A 20,252-nucleotide genomic window follows, 5' to 3' on the forward strand; every position below is an offset into this window, starting at 1 on the left:
TTATTTCCTACCCGGGATATTTTACCAAAACACGCTAATATTCAATATATCAGTATAGTCCACCCTTTGATTAATAATAATGGTGATACATGTTCTGTGATGTTGAGAAAGTATGTAAAATTAAACTGAACATAATCATCCTTAATAAATAAATTGTGATGGTTGAAAAAACACTAGATTCATGGTATTGCATAATAAAAATTATTTATTTAACCTTATTTATGCCATTTATTTCAAAAACAGAGTAGGCTAATAGACGGAACATGCTTGACATTTTTGGTTTTGACACTTGGGTTAGTATTTGAATCGTCATTTATACAAACAAAATAGCATGCATAATGAGGTGTGTAAAGTGTCGGTATTTCTTTATGTACATGTTGGTACTACACTTCAGTTAAGTGCCTAAATGGTCTTTTAAGATTGTTCTTTTCAATGGTAGTGTTTATTTCATTCACTGTTAGTTTCATTTCAATGGACAAATGGGAAAGGAAACTCAATTTCCACCTTTCCATCACTAACTTTAACCGTTGTCTCAGCCTGGGTGGAAAGGGAACTGATCACATCTGTAAGCAGCTTATTAAAAGTTTCGAAGAAGGGCACAACGTATTGTTCAAGCACAGCAATGAACTGCTCATAGGCCACCGATGTCTCAAATTTGTCCTCCAGTCTCCTGAACTCACGAATGAATGAAATGTAGAGGGAAGCAGCAGTATCTTCAATGTCGACTGACTTCAATTTATCGATAACGTCTTCATAAGCCTTTCCAAGTTTCTCAAGATAGACATCAGGGCTGTCCGGTTCTTGTATCATTCTTGTAATCTCATCACTGATACCTCTCAGTATTTCTCTTACTGAATCTTGGATCTCTTTCACAGTTATAACCTCTCCATAAGGTAAATATAGTTGGACTGTGCTGATGGTCTCAAAGATGGGAAAAAAGTATTGATCCAAGTACTCATTAAAAACGATCATGAACTTCTTGAGCACTTTTCCAATATCAGAACAGATTTTTCTGCAGATTTCAGGCAGGGTTGCCTCATCCATTCCAGGAAGTACAAATCGTGTCTCTGTCAGAAACTTGATGACATCATCAAGCAAGGTCTGGGTGGTCGTTTGATACTGGACAACTACATTTTTATAAAGATCAGAAAGCTGACTAAGCTGTGGGGCATGGCTGGAAGCAGCATTGTATGCCTCATTTAAGAAATTAAGAATGCTGTTTCTTAGCGTTTCAAAGGCATCAAGCATGCTGGACTTTTCAGCAAACTGTGTAACACTAGATAACATGGCAGGCAGTCTCTCCTTTAGACCTATGAACATGTCTCGTGGAGCATCTGAGTTGTAGGTGGCAGACAGAAGCATTTTTTCATCTCCCATTGGTGCTGCTCTGATTTCCAGAATTTCAATGTCATTTTGTGGGCCAGACTGCAAAAAAATACAAGCATTACATAAGCAGAAATACACATACTAGGGTGAGTGAATATCTGTACTTTTGTAAAAAGGCAAATGTCCCTTACAGCATAACGGCTATAGATCCTTGCATACATGTGGGATGGATTTGTTGCCTGAAGCTGATAACCAAGGAAACCAGCTGATGGTGTGGAAACTGAGGCACTTGCCCCATCTCTTCCAACGGCATAGCGAACGTTTACGTCAGTGAATGTTGGACTAGTGATATCCACAATCAGGGTGTGGTTGGGATCGCTAAAATAAAAATGTATAAGTAGCCTTAGTTGTTAGTTTGTCAATTAAAGCAGGTTAACACTCAGAATTATTGATGTATCCAAGTCTATTTTGGATGATAAAACACTTTTTTTACCTCATGCTAATAACATTGCTGATGTCCATAGTAAAGTCTGCATGTGTAAGTACAGCATTAGCTTCAACAGTCAGGGCGTCATTGTCCATTTTAGTACTCATAGAGCCTGTTTTGTAAAAAAGCATAAAGTTAAACACTTCCAAATAACCATGCAATAATGTTGTTAATTCCATTTACTGTAGTAAAACGAAGTAACAGCTTTGTAGATACTCACTGTCGAGATCATACTGCAGGAACACAGCTGGTGAAGTAGTCGTAGACTTGAAAATACCTTTGAAGACTGGGGCATTTCCATTTAGGTTAGCAACAACATCCATTCTATATACTGGAGAGATGATCTTTGAGATGTAATCGATTTTCTGCTTGGGTACAGTGAACTCCACTACCAATACCTCAGAGATGCCAATATTACCGAAGGTGCTTGGCTGAGACAAGTCAACTTTCACATCAGCCTCCAGTGACTTAAGAAGACCCAGATCAACTGTAGCCTGAGCAGTATGCTTTCCTTTTGTGTTGAACTGTCCAATACTTACTTCATTGTTGGAAGAGAGTTTCAGCAGAGTGTATAAACGATTAACAGCTCCCTCCAAGGCTAAGCTTTCATCCACATCAAATTCGAGCTTGAGATCTCCATAATTCAAGTTGGCATTGCCAGTTGTCTTCAGAGTGGATCGCAAACTATCACCATTCAGGTAGATGGATTCGTCGTTATTCAGAACTCCGTTCAAGGTGCCGCCATCCAGGAATGTTCCAGTTATTTTACCCTTCGTGGTCGTCTCAGCAGAGATGAAATTAAAAGCCCCTTCAAATTTCAGTGTGTTTTCAGCATCTCCATTTCCAACAAGCTCAATAATAGGAATGTCAAAAGTATACTCTGTCTTCAGAGTTGAAACTACTATTGAAAGTGGCTTGTTGTCAGCATCGAGTTTGTGGTTGACTTTAGCTTTAAGAACAAGGAGGTTAATATCTCCAGATGTGCCTGTAGACAGTGCTGCTTCCAAGTTATTTGTATTCATAGTGGCAATGCTGTTATGGGTTCCTTTTATGTGGACATTTTCCAGGACCACAGTAGTGGCTAATTTTAATCCACTTTTGGTGCTTAGGCTGCTGGTTCCTTCAAGCTTGGCCTTCAGACATTCAAACACAGAGGTAGATGTACCACCAAAGCGAATCACAAGGTTATCCTCCCCATAGAGACCAGCGTTAGTATTCAGGTTGAAAACTGAGGACTTGAAAGACAGCTCAGAAATCAGATTTCCCAGAGAAGGTACATAGATAAGGCCAAGTTCAATTATGGGTGGAGTTTTGCTCTTCTGGTAGACAATCTTTGCATCTACATCAATGCTCTGATCAGTAGTGGTCAACAAGTTTTTAAGGCCAGTATGCTCAAATAGGTTGATATCTTTGATTTCTTCAGTTGTGAAATCCACGAATGGTGTATCAAGTGGGATAGATGGAAAGCTAAATGGGATGGTTAGGAATTGTAGATCGGCATCTGCATTCATTGCGGCATAAATGCCAGTTTCAGCCTTGTTGTTTTCAAATGTAAAGTTGTGACTATATTTTACCTGGTCGAAGCGTGCAAGTGCCACAGTGCTCATGCGTTGCATGTTTCTATTTAGTGTCATGGTGTAATTATTCATTAAATCCATCTTGGCTGACAGATATAACTCTGAGATGCTCACCTTGGCATTAGCCCTGTTCTGGAAATCAAGTACCACATCAGTGGGATGCATTATAAAGTTCAAGTAGTTGTAGAAGTTAGCAGTGAGTAATCCGGCGAGTTTTGTGTCATGGGTTAAGGTCAACTCTACTTTCATTTCTCTGAGATGAGCCTTCCCTGCAGCATCCATCAAGAAAGAGGACCCTGAATCAGAACTATAAGCAATATGGCTCTTAAAGTCAATGTGGCTCAAGGCAACAGCTTCAGCATTTGCTGTCTCCTTAAATTTAAAATATACACTGTCAATATCTCCAAAGTAAGTTAGTGTGAACTTCACTGGGTTAATATTAAGACTCAGCTCTTCCTTGTAGGTCATCTCATCAGATGGGTCAAGCGTAAACAATTTTCCCTCGTCTTTAAAGTTCAGAACAAAATTTAAGCCATCTTGGCGAGCAGTTAGTTCATGAGTATGAGAATGCTGAATGGCCTTTATGAGCAGAGGACTGTTTACCTTGTCATCATAGACTGTTTTAAAATTTGCAGACATTCCATCCTCCAGGGCGAAGTGTACAGTATTGAGAATGTTAGCACTATATGGTGCAGTGTTTACCTTCACCGTGGTTCTGGCTAAAGTCTGGGCTGATAAGCCATAGAGTGTCACTGAAGCTTGATGATCAACACCTAGGGCACTATGAGTGATTCTCAGGGTCTCAGCAACGATCAAACGACTCATTTTAGGGACAGCAACCCGAGCTGTGGAATCCAGGCTATACTTGAGCATCTCATATTCAGATGTTCCTTGTGAGTTAACGGATGCTGTGAAATGAGGAGTTTCTGGACTGTCAGTGGAATTGTAGAATTCCGCAGTAGTTCTCATGGTGAAAATAGGAGTGTTGACTTTAACTTCACCGTACAACTTTCCGAAGCACGGCATGGTAAGCTCGTAGGGGAATGCTGGGAGTTTAAATTCTGGGATCTTAAGATCTGAGAATTGGTGCTTGTCAATAAATTTGGAGATGACAGGGAAGGAGATCGGTTCAAGTTTGACCTCCGGCAGTGTTATGACAGGAAACTCTGGCAGGAAGTTAAGTTTAAGGTTGCCAAAGTAATCTTCAGCATCAAACATGCGCACTTCAGTCAAACTGATAATATAGTTAAGAATGTCTCTTATGTAATCCTCAATATCATCAAAGTTAATTGTGGTTTCCTCTATATTGTAGAATCCTGGAATGTAAAACTCTGGAATATAAATTTCCCCTTCCATGTCGATGGTAATAAGTTTGTCTTTTAGCATTTCTAAAAATGCCCTAATACCATTGAGGACTGCACAGTCTCTCAAATGCGTTTCAATTGGATTTAATATTCCATCAATCAGATCAGCAACTTCTTCTGTCTTAAGAAAATCCATAAAGCCTTTTACTGAGGAAAGAGCATAGTTGGCGAATTCTCTGGCATTTTCAAGTTTTTGCGGGATCTCAAGTCCCATAATCAGGAAATTTAGATCAAATGCAATGTTCTCGAGTTTCCTGTTGGCCTGCTCCACAAATGTATTGTAGTCAAATGATTTGACATTTTTTATGAAATTTTCAATGCAATCATTCAAGTGCTCAATCATTTGCTTTATCTCTGTTCCCCTCATATATCTGATGGGCTTATTTAACACTTCTCTCACAAGGTTCTGAACTGTTTGCACAATGCTGGTAAAAACCTGAACTGCCTGTTCAATCACTTTGGTAAGCTCATCCACACTGATCAACTTGTCGACCTCCAATTCTGCCAGAATTTCTCTCACATAGTCATTCAACCCTTTCATGATGTCAATTTCAGTGAAGAGTTCTTTTACATAGTCAATCATTTCGTTGATTTCCTCTACTAGAAAGTCTCTAAATTCTTGGAAGTCCTTCAAATCCACAATAACAAAGTCCTTCAAATCCTCAATAAACCTCGCTAGTTCAAAATCCTCAACCATCTCCTTCAGTTCAACCACAGTCTCCTCCAGGTAAGATTTGATTTCGTACTGTTCATCAAGATCATGCAAGAAGGCAAAGCTGGTGTCCTTCAGTTTCCCCATGTCAATCTTTTCAGTTACATCTTTAATGGCCTTAACGACTTCGAGAACCATGGATTTCACTTCATATTTCTCATTGAATGCGTTGAAGGTCTCTGTTAGTACAGCTGTGTCAGACAGTGCAATCACTTCTTTCATCATTTTTGCAATCTCATTCGCATAAGTGCCCAGGTTAGTGAATAGCTTCAGTACAACAGTCCTTAGATTGTCCAGAGAAGCATCCAGTTCCTCCTGAGTGATTCCATATTTCTGATTAAGACTAATCAATTCCTGTCTCATTCGGTTCAGTCTTTCCTCTAGATTTATATCACTCATAAAATCTCTCAAGTGATCTGGAAGCTTCTGAATATCTACAGAGTTGATGTGATACTGCAGGGACTCCGCAACTGTAATAACTGTCAATTTAATTCTTTCAAGGACTCTAGGGATGTACTCCATTAATGGCAGGTTGATAACATGGCTGTTCGCATTTTTATCATATTTTAAGAAGGCTGAGAGAAAGTGGTCTTGCTTTTCGGAGTCAACTGTATTGAAGAGGTTGGTGATCATGGATCCAGACATTTCTAGTCCAAGCCTTTCAGGGGTGTTATAAAGCCGTAGATCTTGGGTAAGGACATGGCAATTTACCTTAGATTCCATTCTCATTGTGGCCTTCTGCTCTGAGGGTGTCAGCAGAGTGTCAATCTTATTATCAAGGTTGGTTTCAATTGATACACCATTGTCTAGATTCTGAGTCGTTGAGAGTCTACATTCATGAGAGTGTGCAAACGCAAATGGCTCTGCCTTTAGGAGAAACTTTGAGTAAACTTGGGTGCTGTGTTTTCCATACAAACTCACGTCACTGTCAGCGTTGGTGATGGCATCAACATTGAGGCTGAATGGAAGAGCAGTGACGTGAAAGGTATTGTCAAAGCGTATGGGCTGAGAGTTGAAACGGGCAGCATTTCTGACTGTGAGTGCAAGTCCAGAAATGTCTATTTCTGTGTTTTGGATTAGGTGAGATCCCATCAGTTTACCAGCAACACTGCACTTTGCAGTTGTAACCAGATCTGCGTATCCAATCTCATACGTGTGCTTCAGTTCCTCCTCACCATAGGCAAGCCTCAAACTGCCAGTCAGGTCAGCTTTGTATGGATGTGCCTTCATCTGGGCCTCATTAATCAGGCTGACATGCAAAACTGTCAGATTATTGTTGATGTTCATTAAAGCCTTATTATGCTCCATCTGAAGGGAGATGTCATGAGCATATGATGTTCCATGTGCAACGTTGGCTTCTGCTTTGGAGGTGAAAGCAACAGAGGACAGAGATGCAGACAGTGAGTTTGTCATCTCACCAAAGTCACCTTTTGTCACAGTAGACAGGGAAAGCTTTGATGTATCAAGGGTGCCGTTGAAGTTGCTCTCAAATGTCAGAGGGCTTTGCAGTGAGGTTGTGCCTTGCATCCCCAAGCCATCCTTGTTCAGAGACAGGCTACAATTGTGGGAAGCTTTATATTCAGCCAGCTTTGCAGAGGCAACATTTTTTACATCGAACCCGTTGACATCCAGATCTGCTGTAAAGCGGGACTCGATGAGATCTTCATACCTGTCAGCAGCAGCCTCAATCTTAAAATTAACTCTGTCAGATCTAGCGCTAGCCTCAGCAATGTTTCGAATGCTCAGGTCGAAAGCCTTTGCATTTGACTTAAAAGCAAGCAGAGACTCCTTATAGGTGACTTCAACATTGTGTGTCAGACTGTCTTCAAATGCAGTTGTTTTTGATACCACATTAAACTCTCCATTATCAAGAGCAACCTCAAAGATATTCCGTGCACTGAGCAAGTTTGAGTTTACCTCTAGAGAGGAATCAATTTTTCCTGCTGGCTTGAATGGATGGAGAACAAGTGACTGCTTGAGAGTTGCATCGACATTCAGAGGACCAATCACGATAGATCCCACCAGGTTTCCATCTCCAGAGATCTCCTTAATATTGAGTCCAGCCTGGCTTGTATGTTCCAGAGAAACCTTCAGACCCAGGGGGCTGGTTGCCTCAATCTTGCTGCTTGACTTCACTGTGATTTTTGCAGCGGGTTTCACATCGCCAAGGAATGAAACACTGACATCAAGAAGCTTGTGATTGACAGCAGTTTTCACCTCAACTTTGAAAGAGTCACTAGGTGTGTCAATCAGTGAAGCAGATCCTAAACACAGCAAAAAATATCACAGACAGATTATTCATCCCCCACTTCCATACAGAGTCAGAAAGATTTTGATTTTGATTTTGAATGAAATTGATATTTTTATTCACCAAGGATCGAAATGAATGACTAAATGTTACAAATTATTACTGCAGTTTTAAATATCAATTTTATATTTTAATTCATTTGAAAGTATATTAATAAAACACTGTGTTAGATAATCCTTGCAAAATCTACAGTTGAGCTGTTGTGGGAACTGATCAATTGTGGGGTTAATTAGGTGTGTTAAACCATTCACATCTATAGGAAGCACTTTAGAAAGCACTTGATGTAACCTAAATTTGTTGAATAAGTAGAAGTTTAACATTAAGTGTAGTTACTGTGTTGAACTTGATGAATGAAAATAAACATTTCCTTTTAAAAGCATGTAAAAAATCCTTATAGTGATATGAAAGTTGAAAAAGGAAGTATACATCATGCCATCAGTATGGCAAAACAATGGTACTTAGGAAATAATAATTTAAAAATATAAAGTTACTTAAAAAGAAATGTGTGCACATTTTGTATGTATTGTATGTTTAGTACACATTTTGTATGTGGGTAGTTGACAAATAAATGTGTCCTATGTAGTGAAAAATTTTGAAAAACGAACTAACAATGAAGATAAATCTCTCTTATGCTATTTTATATTAGAAATATTAATAATATAAAATAATATATTATTGTTATCTAAATTTTTGCACACCATAGGACACATGTGTAGTATATTTGTCAACTACCCATGTATTTTGTATGTACAAAGCCTAACCTTCAACTTTTAGAGACAGGATATCCACTGGGCTGCTTCCAGTTACTTCAAACTTAGTAGAATAAGTTGGGTTCTCGGGTTCCTTGCCGGCAGAAACAGTAGCCTCCATGTTGTAGAGGTTGCTGTTCAGTTTGCTGGAGAACTCTGCCATCCCAAGAACAGGCAGCGTCAACGGCAGCTTCTCTGGAACAAAAAACTCTGGAAGAGTAATGCTAGCGGAAGCAACTTGTAGGCCAAGCTGAGGTACTTCAAAGTCTGGTGTGGTTATGGTAGCAGTGATGTTCAAATCTCCAGAAGATTTACCACCAAAAGGAACGGGGATGTGGATGGTGTAATATTTCTGGCTGAACTTGTATTTGGCAGCCCCCTCACTGTCACAGAAAATCAGATTCCCTGTTAATGTACTTATATTAGCTATTACAAAGCATCAGTTTGTAGCATAATGTTTCTATTTCTATTCATGATTCTAGTTTTTGCATGTGTAAATTGTTTTTGTTGTGAACCTTGTTGGAAATTTGTTGATTTATTAATTGTAAAATAAAATGTATAAAATATTTATAAAATTAAATCAAAATTAAATATAAAATAAATAAAATATTTAATTCACTCACGCATTCAGGAACAGCTTTTCTGGCAGAGTGAATTCAGAGACGGCAGGAACCCTTAAGTTTTCAATAAATGGGATGCCGGCAGCATATTGTTCTAGGTAGCCATTTGTGCCCTATATGGAATTATAGATCAACTGTTATTTTTAAAAACGTTTCCATTTTTACAATTTTTTTTTAAATTCGAGAATTTATTTTGAACTTACCTCAACTGATTTGATCAAGATATCATTGATGGTCATTTCAGACTGACCAACTTTCTGGTCAAGAAAATCTCTGACCACAGCTTTGATGGTATCAATCTCAGAGCTCATGTCAGATTTCACCTCAGCTTCAATCTTATCAGCATCTGAAAATTTTGTAGTTAAATTATTTAATTTTTCACAATGTGCTCAAAGACCACCAATGACATAAAGTACATAACATATAAACATCTTCACATTGCAATAATTGTAATGTACCATATTTTAGAATGACTTTCTGCACAGAGGACGTCTTGGGAATCTTAAGGTCACTCTCCAGCTCTAATGTGAGGCCATCGACACAATTTAAGTTTGCAGTTACTTTAGCATTAGTCTGAAGATTAGGGACGAGCAGCTGAACCACTAGCATGGCATCCTTCATCGCCTCAATCCTAAAGTATAAAGAGAACATTCACGAATGAACACCATAGCTTATTTTCAACATATTATTAATAATTTTGTCACTACTGTTTAAACATATTAATACAAACATGTGCGTACTTAGCAAGGCCAATAAGAGATGCTTGGGGTATTTTCTTGTTGATGAAGTCAATCTGGATGGAATGTGTGGCTTTGCCCTTAGTGCTGGGGTCAACAGGACCAATCCTGATTCCAGCTTCCAGGTCGTAGTCAGGAACTTGGAAATCAGAGGACACGCTGTATTTCTGTCTGTCGAACATTACTTTGGCTGTACCCTCAAAGGATGTTCCTGTTAAGTGGAAAAAAAGACACTTGTAATTTGTAGGGTAACAGAAAATATATATCTCAGATTCTAGAGTTCACAAGATATTATTTTGTGTACCTTCTGCCTTCACAGCAAAAGTCACTTTGTCAACCTTATCTTCAGATGCATAATCGAGGGTAGCCGTGTACTCGGAAACCTCACCAGTGGGGTGGAGCTCGATGGAAAATCTGAGGGAAGAGTCAAAGTTCATCTTTAAGTTTCGGTGAAGAAGTGAAGTTATTGAATGTCCTGTAAAAGTATAGAATTTGACTTACTTGCTATCACCAGTTAAGGGAAAGTAGGGAGCGGCATCACTGGAGTAGGCATCAGAATACTGCAAATCACTGCAGTAATTTACACCAGGGATGAAAGGGGTGCATTCTTTCATTTTGACTTGATCCATTAACACAGGAATGGTCTTTGTTTCAGTACCGCTCACTGACACCAAAGAGTTGCTGAAAAATTACACAATTTACATAATATATATGTGGATCAACATCGCAATGTTTTCACATACGTTTGTGATGATTGCTCTTAAGACAGCTGTGAAATATCTTACGTCATACTGAAGATCTTAGTTGGATCTTGGGGTGCAGGAATGGTCAGCTTGACCTGCTTGTTGGACACGGCAACCTTTGCTCTCATGCCACTCTCATGGTAAATGTTGGTATGCATCTCCAGACCAGACTGAACGTATTCAGGTAAGAGAGCTCCAACCTCAGTTACAAACTCAATGCCGGCAGATGGCATGAAGGCGATCTCGCTCTGATGATCGAACAGAATAACAGCAATAGTTGATCTCATCTAGTAAAGCTTGGAAAAAATCTAATGTAAATATGAACAAAATGATCTTAGTAAAAGTCAGCTGGTCTCATACCATGTCACGTCCAAATTTAAGTCCTCCCTTTACTCCTGGAGCAAAAGTACCAGACAAAGCAATTCTCAGTGGAACTCCAGAACCAGTAGGTAGATAGAACTCATTATCCATGAAGATGTAGTGAAGGAAAAGGTCGTTGTTGGCACTTGAAAACAGGCTTTTGACGAACTGTATCAAAAAAAGAAATTTATATACATTTGGATTCTATAATTATGGTGTTTTTGAGCAAGACATCGGTTGTCTTCTTCCCCCAGGCAATCTCCCTCCTAAACAGATAACTGCTCCTTAAGAGCAATATTCCACTTCCACTACTCCTATAGTGTGCACTACTGTGCCTTATTATATCTACATCTTATGTATACATGTATATAACACTACCTCTACTTACTAAATTATCCATTTGCACAAGTGTACATACAATCTGTTAATATGTATATTCTACTATTTACTACCCTGTACAATGTCTCTTATATGTTATTACCCCCCATTTTCTGTAAAATAGTCTTTATTTTATATATGCACAATTTAGAATCTTTTAGACTGTAAATCGTATTATATTGTATTGTCATTGTGTTGAATGTCTGTACTAGAAGCTTCCAACACCAAAGAAAATTCCTTGTGTGTGCAAGCACACTTGGCAATAAAGCTCTTCTGATTCTGATTGTTGGTTTTTCATTCTGCTGTTTTGCTATGGACTACCAACTATGAATCTGTTTAACATTAACTTACAAAAGTAGCATTTCATTATTTTTTTAAATTGTAATTTAAATTTTGTTTACATCAGTCGGGAACATCTTTACGAGGCTATTGGTCAGCAAAGCAGCAGAATAGGCCATCTCCTCCACATCCTTGGTTTTGAGATAGCCAAGTTCAGCACCCAGAAGCCTCAGGTAGATCATAGCTTCTGGGTTTTCCTGAGCCTTCAGTTTCTGGATGAGCTTGTTAACATTATTAGTTACTTCCTTGATGATGCTCTGAGGGCCCTGTGTGAAAAATGAACAATAGCATTGAACTGATACAATGGAGGTTGCTAAATGAATAATGTGGAATGGAATTGGTTTTAAATACCTGTTTCATCTTGATTTCATTCCATAGTTTTGGGAACATGCTCTCCAGAATTTCATTGCCTTTGGGCATTTTGTCAGCAGCATAGTTGATGGTCTTTTGCATGGTGTCACGGAAGAATCCATCAATACCAATCAAGGCGTCAATAGTTGGTTCGAGTCCCTTACCATTAAACCCAATCTAAAAGAACAAAAAGGATGCAAAATGCCCAAGAAAATGTAACATACAAAAGTGTAGAGAAAAGACAGAACATAGCTTAAACCGACAACCCCATTAATGCAACCATACTAATAATTCACAAACAAATGTACAAGTAAAAGCTCTGAGATTTTAAACATTTGGAATAATCTTGTACCTCAAACATGTCTATGTCATATCCAAAAGCATTCAGGGTCATGTCCAGTATGACTTCATTAGGTACAAGGTCTTCAGACTCAAAAATTACATTTCCCTCTAGAGAGCCAATCTTGTAATTGCGGGAGTACTTGGTTGGATCCATGACAGCTACAATCTCATTGCCTTGGAGGGCATTAAGAATCTTTTCTCTAAGTCTGAAAAGCAAAAGCAATTATATTTAATTTCTGCTAGGTTTTTGTGAAACAAGACATTATTTTTGTTTTACTCACTCTCTGGTCTCTGGTGCCTTGGAGCTCAGGATGTTGTTCAGGTGTGAGTTAACAAAGCTCATGACCTGAACGTTTCCATTGTTAGGCAGAGCAGCGATCAACTGAGCCAGTTCAGAGGGCTGAGGCTCCTTCATAAGAATGAGATAAGCAGCAATGCGATTTTGCATTGGAGCAGCTCCATCCAAAAGAACCTGCATGAATACCTTTCTGCCCTGTTAGAAATACAGCAATAATAATGTCAGTTTATCTACTCAACACAAAACATAGAATTACTTAATATATCTACATTACCTCTTCAGGGACAGACGTCAGTCTAAAAGCTTGAATAGCAGCTTGCTGGACCTCGGGTGTTGCAGACGGCTGGTTTACACACTGTGTAATTGCTGATTTCAAAGCAGGGCTTGCGGCTCCAACAGCAGCAGCCATATTTCCAATGACCTAGATGTTTTAAAAAAACAGAGCTCTCAGTTTGACCCAAACTTTTTAATACTGCTGTTATTTTAACTCTAATGTTTAGCTATGTATGTCAATTGTTTTTACATTTTTTTTAAAAATCAATGATATAACTAAAACAATATTGTGGCAAACATCAAATGTTTTGTTCGTGAACTTTTGACCGGACATTACAATTTTTAAGTAGTCAATAGGTTTACATACAGTAAGCCCTTAAAGTGGACATCAAAGTACCTCGAGAGTGGTTTCCGTCTACTTTTGAATCGTTCTATGACACTTTATGTCATAGGCTTATTGGTCTCGAACACACCTAGTGTTTTCTTTTTTTTATGAATCGTGTCTGTGACGATCGCAGTAATCACGATTAAACGAGATGATTGCTCACTAATGTCGGTTGCAACACATCGGTTCGTCCTTCTTTAAGTTTAACTTTTTTTCTTAAATTTAGGTTGTACAGTGAAGTATTACGTTTTTAACTTTGCAATTAGTACATTCATTCCGATTCAGCCCGATTTGCAGACATGAGAGGTGGTCCATCACATTGACAGAATGACAGGGTAATGAGCCAATCAGAGCAATGAGAGCTCCCACGTGAAGAAAATAGAGACGCCGTATTCCTCTGAAATTTTGACACCAATTAGGTTGTTTGACAGTTTACATTAGAAAAATGCAGTAAGTGCTTTACCCACTGTTTATAATGTATATTTTTTAATTTATGAAGGCACTGCCACCTTTGTTGTCTCTGATAGAAGGTAACATACCCTTAGGGACAAGTATATTTGTTCCGGGTTCCCTGTGCAATCACCAATCTGTTCAAGGGCATAATCGGCCACTGCCTGGATCTCAGGGGTGACATTTCCTTCAGCTTCATAGAGCCTTATACAAAGCAAAAAATTAAAGATTAAAATATAAACAAATGAAGTAGAACATCATTATAGTTAAACTATCCTTTTCTCACCTTCTAACGGCATTACTGAGAGCATAATAGATGGGCTTGCTGGCCTTGAATTTGGCCATCTCCAGCATTTCCTTGACAAGGGCTCTGGAAGGGTTGGGTACCATTCCCAAAGCATACACAGCAGCATCAATCTCTACTGAGGAACTGTCAAAGGTCCTGAGGACCTGCATGATGGCACTGCTGCATTCTGGTGTTCCACACTGAAACAACACCTGGTACATCAGGGGCCGAGAAATCTCCAGGGCGTCTGGTAGGCCAGCAGTCAGGGCCTCAACATTCATTTTGCGGACTACAGACACAAGTTTGTGAGCCAAGTGGGCTCTTTTGTGTCCGTTTTTGGTACCGGAAAGACCAGTCAGTTCCCTCAGAACAGCCAGCATGTCTTCCTTATCCGCAATTGGATGAACTGTGTCAGCACTGCCATCGAGATGCAGGGTCCTCATGTTGGCAACATCTAAAAAAATAACAGCATTACTTTTTGGCCACAACAATTACATAGAAAAATATCATTAAGATAAATGTTTAAATTATTGCTTACTGTGTTCAAAAATTCTGTCATTGTGTGTAGTCACTCCCACCAAAGTCAAAGACTGTTTTCCAACATTAGTAACTCCATACTGACCTCTGTTGATATTCAAACATTTTATTTAGTAGCCTACAAAAAATTTGTAAGCAGTAAAACTGATGTACTTCACAGTTGACTCACTTGTAAGAGAAAGGCACAAGAATGTGGTTTTCATTGCAAACACCAGAGGTCATGTGCTTCTGTGCATTATCAAACTTATAGTTGCAAATTTGGCTGCTCCTGATCAGGTGAGTAAGGGGGTAGTGCTGAGTAATGAAAAAGACAGATCTTGTCAGATATCCAGCTCGTAGAGATATTTTGTTTTATTCATACACAAACATTAATTACTTACCATGCCTGTGATAAGGGCTAGAGGGCTGGTGTGGTCTTTGATGGGCCTGAAATTGTCACATTTGGACAGGTCTCTGTTCAGAGTCACATCAGTGGCAATATCCTCTCTGGCATTCACAGAGTAGCCAGTCTTACACAAGCCATAGATGGTGGGCTGGTTTGGGGAAAGGTTAATAAAAGTAACGGATCCGTCAATGTTATTTCACAAATGTAAATGTGTTACAGCAATGATTTAATAATGAATGACTGACCATTCTCTTGTTTTGTTCTTCTTCAAGCAAAGGCACGGCAAGGGCAGAGATCAGACCTCTCTTGATGTTCAGAATGTTGATTGGCTCATCATCCTCAGGGAACAACTTGATCTCATTCTTTTCATCAACGGTGAACTTAAGTGGGTTCCTGAGAGGTCATTATTGATTCATTACTGATTTATGTTAGATAAATTATATCAATACGATTATTTATTCTATTAAAATGTTTCCTCTAACCTGCTTAAAATCGAATGAATCTGATTCATAAATTAGGTTAAAGTAGTGTTATGTTTGATTTCAATATATAATGCTCCCTGTGATCTGGATGTGTTTTCAGCTTGTAGACAAATATGATTAACATCCAACTTTACATTAGAAAAACATTTAACATCATTTTCTAGTAAATGTCTTGAAGAACCAACCCAGTCTCAAGACAGTTTGTGGCATAGACATGGAATTTGGATTCTATTAATTCGTGTTCATGGACACGAATTTCCCCATTTTTTCATGTCAGTGACCACGACTTTTTTTCATGTCACTCAGCATGACTTTCAATACACAGACTGCGTGTATTTACATTTATATGTTTATAACCTGATATCAAAAGAAGTCGTACATATTTTAGGATGTGGCTAACCAACACCCTACTTCACTTCAAACCCTAAAATCACAGCCGCAAAGGCTAATTTTGCTAAAAAAGCGAGTTTCACGAGGTGGCAAAACAATGATATATGGCTTCCCTAACCCCGCCCCTACACCTAACGTCACAGGGGAAAAGTCAAATCATAACAAAACACCAATGAGATCGTAATAAATAGGAATTTAAAAGATTGAGCCACCTTGTAAAATAGGTATGAATTCCCATCAGATTGCGTTGATATATATTTATACATATGAAGATACCGCGTATTAAAATACATTAGATTGAAAGTCATGGTGCATGGGTGACACGAAAAAAAGGGGAAATTCGTGTCAGTAAACACAAATTAATAGATTACAGTTTGTGACAATGTCACGAATTCCTGTGAGACTGTGTTGGAAGAACATACTTCTCCATGGCAGCCCTGAAGGTATCTGCACCAGCAGATGGCCCAAAGACAGGCTTTCCTTCACCATCAACATTGGTTACCTCACTCAATGTACAGCTAGTTGTTCGCACAATGTAGCTGCATGTGCCCGGGACTTCAATTTCAACCTATTTAAAACAGAAAAGTCTGTTATACAATGTTTGGAAATTCAAATAAACGAAAGGAATCAAAATACTGTCACGCATGTACCTTGCAGCTAGCCTTGGGGCCATTGGTTGCTCCATTCAGGGCATTTAGGGACTCCGTTTCATAACTGTATTCATACTTGTGAAAGCTCTTGTACCTTTTGGCCACTAAGGGAACACAAATCACATTGTAAACACTGAGGAAGCTGACGGAAGACTACAACTTTAAAACAATATATTGCTTTTTATAAAATGAAGAGATGGATTATTAAATAAGTAACAAAATTTACTATTAGTTTTAAAACCTTATTCATGGATCATCATGAAAAATTATACAATATGTACTCTATATATTTTCTAGAAAAACAATTTGTAGAATCTCGAGTAAAGTTGTCAAATAATATTTAAGCACATACATAGACATGGTGTCTCCTCATCTTGAGCATCTACAAATGTAAAATATGAGGATTATACAAACAATATCAAGACACCAGCTAGCGGATAAAAACACATACAACATCAAAAACAGTAGAACAGATCCCCATCAAATAAATACACTCTCACAAAAAGAAATATACCAGAAAACCAGAAAAAGTAATTTCCCCAGACATAAATGTTTACTTACTTGTCAAGACTGTAGTGCATAGCAGCAGCAAAAGGCTGAGCTTATTGTCCCCCATTATGGGTTCAGTTAAGCTCTCTCCTCAAGACACGTATTTAGATGTATCCTGCTGTATAACCGTTGCCAATGGCTTTATATACTAAGGCAGGTCATACAGCGATGGGAGGAGAGATGCAGTCACATTGAGCCCATTCCAAAGTTCATATAATGTGCCTCTGTGGCAGGACAAAGGCAACTAGTTTAAAATAAGGAGTCAATTGTCTTTTAACTGAAGAGATAGATGAAAGAATGGATACTTGTCCAGTTATGTATAGGAAATGTTTTGGAAATTAATTTTGTTTATTGTTCAATTTACACCCGTCTTTGTGATATACAGAGGAAATAATTTTTTATCTCACAGCTTTTCACAACAATTAATTTATACAATCTCCTTCATGTCTACTTAGTGAGATGCAAGACACTAGGCAACGAAAACAAGATTGTCATGACTAATCTCAGCCTGTATATATAATAACATAGTATCTTCTACACCAACATATTTATTTGGCTGCATTTTATTTTGTCAATCTTCCCCAAGGATTTTGCCAATCAGATATGAGACCAGACTGATACCACGACTGGAATAAATGATTAAACATTTTGCCCTTTTGTCCTGTTTACTTATTTTCTTTAGAGGGTAAATATACCATTCTTATTTGTCCAAGTCGTGATGCACCAAAAAGTTATTTATCCAATTGAGTCTAAGTTTTTGTTAAGCATGTCAGATATTTCTAAAATATAGGCTACAATAAAGATGCTACAAAATGTTCTTCAGAGTAATGCCATATAATCATTGCTTTCCGACCTTTTAAAAGTCTAAAGAACTCTTTTCCACTACAAAGAACCTTTTGTGAAACAGAATGCTTCTTTATGGAACTATACAGCCAGAAATGATTCTTTTATACATTGTTTAGCGCCCTACTTTTTAAAAGCTAATTTATGGAGGGCTATTTGCAGAATGTGCTAAAATTGGTCCCTAAGCCAAATAACACGAGAAACATATTGTGAACATTAGCTTATTATTCCTCTAAATGAAATAAATATTATCCAAATCTTTACAGCATGGGTGGACATTGTTCTATCTGTTTGTTGTGGACTTATGTTTTGTAGACTTTTAGTTTGTAAATGGTTTTGTTCCTGTTTCCTTTTTCTTTTTCTTCAAGTGCTTCTCAATTCTTATTTGTGCATCCTCGTTTCCTTTCCTTGCGTCTTAGCTCCACCCCTTCAGGATGCAAGGAAAACATGCGAGGACGGAGGAATTAAATCAGGTGAAATGGCATATCCTCGCTCTCTTTAGCATCACTTCAAAGCGACGGTAATTAATGATGACTGACACATTGGCAAAATACAGAATAATGTTAAATGAATGCATTAAAATAACGTTTAAAACATGCTTAAAAGTGCTCAGAAATATACATGAAAATATGTCAAATATGACATGCACAGATTTTAAATATACTTTCTGAAATAGGCCTACATTTACAATAACATAAAACATAAAGGCTTAAGTATCATAAATAAACAAGGCTTAAGTATTATATTTATGCATGTTTGAGTGTAATTTGAAGATGTGATGATGTGAAGACAGTGACGAGGAAGCATACTGAGAGGCACCCTGTCTGTTCATTAGTAAGTGTCTGTTTCCTTGCCTGTGGTTTGTGGGTAGTTTAACTTGTTATAGGCTACTGTAAGACTTCAGCCAATGACTGGGTCAAATACACTTACAGTCCTCTTCCTAAACACAATAAGACACATGATCTTCCCTCCTGTGTGCATGAACGTGTCTCCCTAATTCATTAATATCTTATCAACATAAATTTAGCTTTGATCCAACAAAAAATTTAGGACACTGGCGATTCAATTTCATGCAACATGATTACAAGGCTGTGGTTTTCACGGTGCATTGAGTTTTTGGGAAGGACCTGTCTTTAGTTAGAGCTCAAAGTTTGGCTGACAAACTGTTGACCATATAGCGTTAGGACAGGTTTGTTCATTGATTAGACAGCTGTGCATTGCGAAAAGGGTGAAGATGTTCATTTATTTTGTTTACTATTTCATTATAGTTTTTTCATACTTGCATTTAAAAGATGTTTTTTTGTTTTTTTGAGTTGCTAGCAGCACCACACTCTACCAGTCGAACCACAGAAACACCAGTGCAGCGTTGCCAACTGGAGGTAGGTTATTCAAAAAATGGGCTTACCTTTATATTTATCCAATAAATGGCACAAAAACAATGTCAATCAAAAAAATTATTGCTAATGGAAAGGGAGAACCTACAGCAGCACTGTTTTATCATAAATGCTCACTTAAAAGTCCACTGATATCAAGATTTAGATAAAGACAGACTTGTAAATGTTATCTTACATAAGAAGAACAGACAGATTTTGCTTCACGTCATGGCTTTCGAATTAGGTTAATTTTAGATCCATTTAATACTTTGTTAGTTAACATTATGATGTCCTTATGTAAATAAGGATAACATACACAAAAATTCACAATACGTTATAGGTGTGTCTGTTTAATTCAATATATACGATATACATTTTAATTAATAATGTGAGACACATTGATATGGTATATAGTGTATACATGGAGAAAGATGTCTTGATCTGGTGCAATTTCATTCTCATGCATGCATAATTTTTCACAGTAGACGGAAGATTGAGAACTTTTTAGGATGAGATAAAAGAAACATGCATGCATATATATTTTTAATTTACAGAAAAAAGAACTACAATGAAAAAGTTTCATTTAGTAATTTTGTTTTACACAGTTGATATGGTCAAAGATCTTTAAAGTAGTCATACATCATTAATGTTTTAATCCAATTGATTGTGTTCTCAATAACCAGTGAACATTGAAACCTTGATTTTGTGCTGATGTGAGGTATATGTCACACTGTACATGCCGCATATCACATATACACACATTTATCAGTCTTTGTGCCAGACACCATAAGAAGCTGCTGTAAAAATGTGTAAATCTGACCTCAATATACTGTACAAGGCAGATACAGTATACTGTACTGAAAATATCAAAAGTAGACAGTTGTGCAACCAAGATAACTAATCAATCATTTGATTATATAACTAAGTCTGAGCTTACTCTAATTACATTATTTACTAA

At 37.8% G+C, this 20,252-nt stretch overlaps 1 protein-coding gene across 1 annotated transcript; it reads right to left on the bottom strand.

Moving 5' to 3' along the window:
- Positions 1-273: 273 nt before the first annotated feature.
- Positions 274-17,145, bottom strand: apobb.1 (apolipoprotein Bb, tandem duplicate 1). Its single transcript, XM_057353018.1, has 28 exons — positions 17,091-17,145; positions 16,882-16,911; positions 16,530-16,633; positions 16,302-16,447; positions 15,253-15,400; positions 15,003-15,155; positions 14,792-14,916; positions 14,624-14,709; positions 14,086-14,539; positions 13,889-14,003; positions 12,966-13,112; positions 12,675-12,886; positions 12,404-12,599; positions 12,052-12,228; positions 11,763-11,966; positions 10,984-11,151; positions 10,666-10,871; positions 10,382-10,561; positions 10,185-10,294; positions 9,884-10,091; positions 9,602-9,774; positions 9,347-9,489; positions 9,147-9,256; positions 8,536-8,906; positions 2,034-7,730; positions 1,820-1,925; positions 1,518-1,704; positions 274-1,425 (listed from the first exon to the last, which is right to left on the bottom strand). The coding sequence occupies exons 1-28, from the start codon at positions 17,143-17,145 to the stop codon at positions 469-471; spliced, it is 10,968 nt and encodes a 3,655-aa protein (XP_057209001.1). The 3' UTR covers positions 274-468.
- Between the last annotated feature and the right edge of the window lie 3,107 nt (positions 17,146-20,252).

This window comes from Triplophysa rosa, linkage group LG15 (genome assembly GCF_024868665.1).
Source record: "Triplophysa rosa linkage group LG15, Trosa_1v2, whole genome shotgun sequence".
Classification (NCBI taxonomy): domain Eukaryota; kingdom Metazoa; phylum Chordata; class Actinopteri; order Cypriniformes; family Nemacheilidae; genus Triplophysa; species Triplophysa rosa.

Coding starts and splice junctions, on each gene's coding strand:
- apobb.1 (XM_057353018.1), bottom strand. CDS start 17,145: ATGGGGGACAATAAGCTCAGCCTTTTGCTGCTGCTATGCACTACAGTC. Junction 15,401..16,301: donor TTCAGGGCTGCCATGGAGAA/GTATGTTCTTCC, acceptor ATGACCTCTCAG/GAACCCACTTAAGTTCACCG. Junction 10,092..10,184: donor TTTTGCTGTGAAGGCAGAAG/GTACACAAAATA, acceptor TCCACTTAACAG/GAACATCCTTTGAGGGTACA.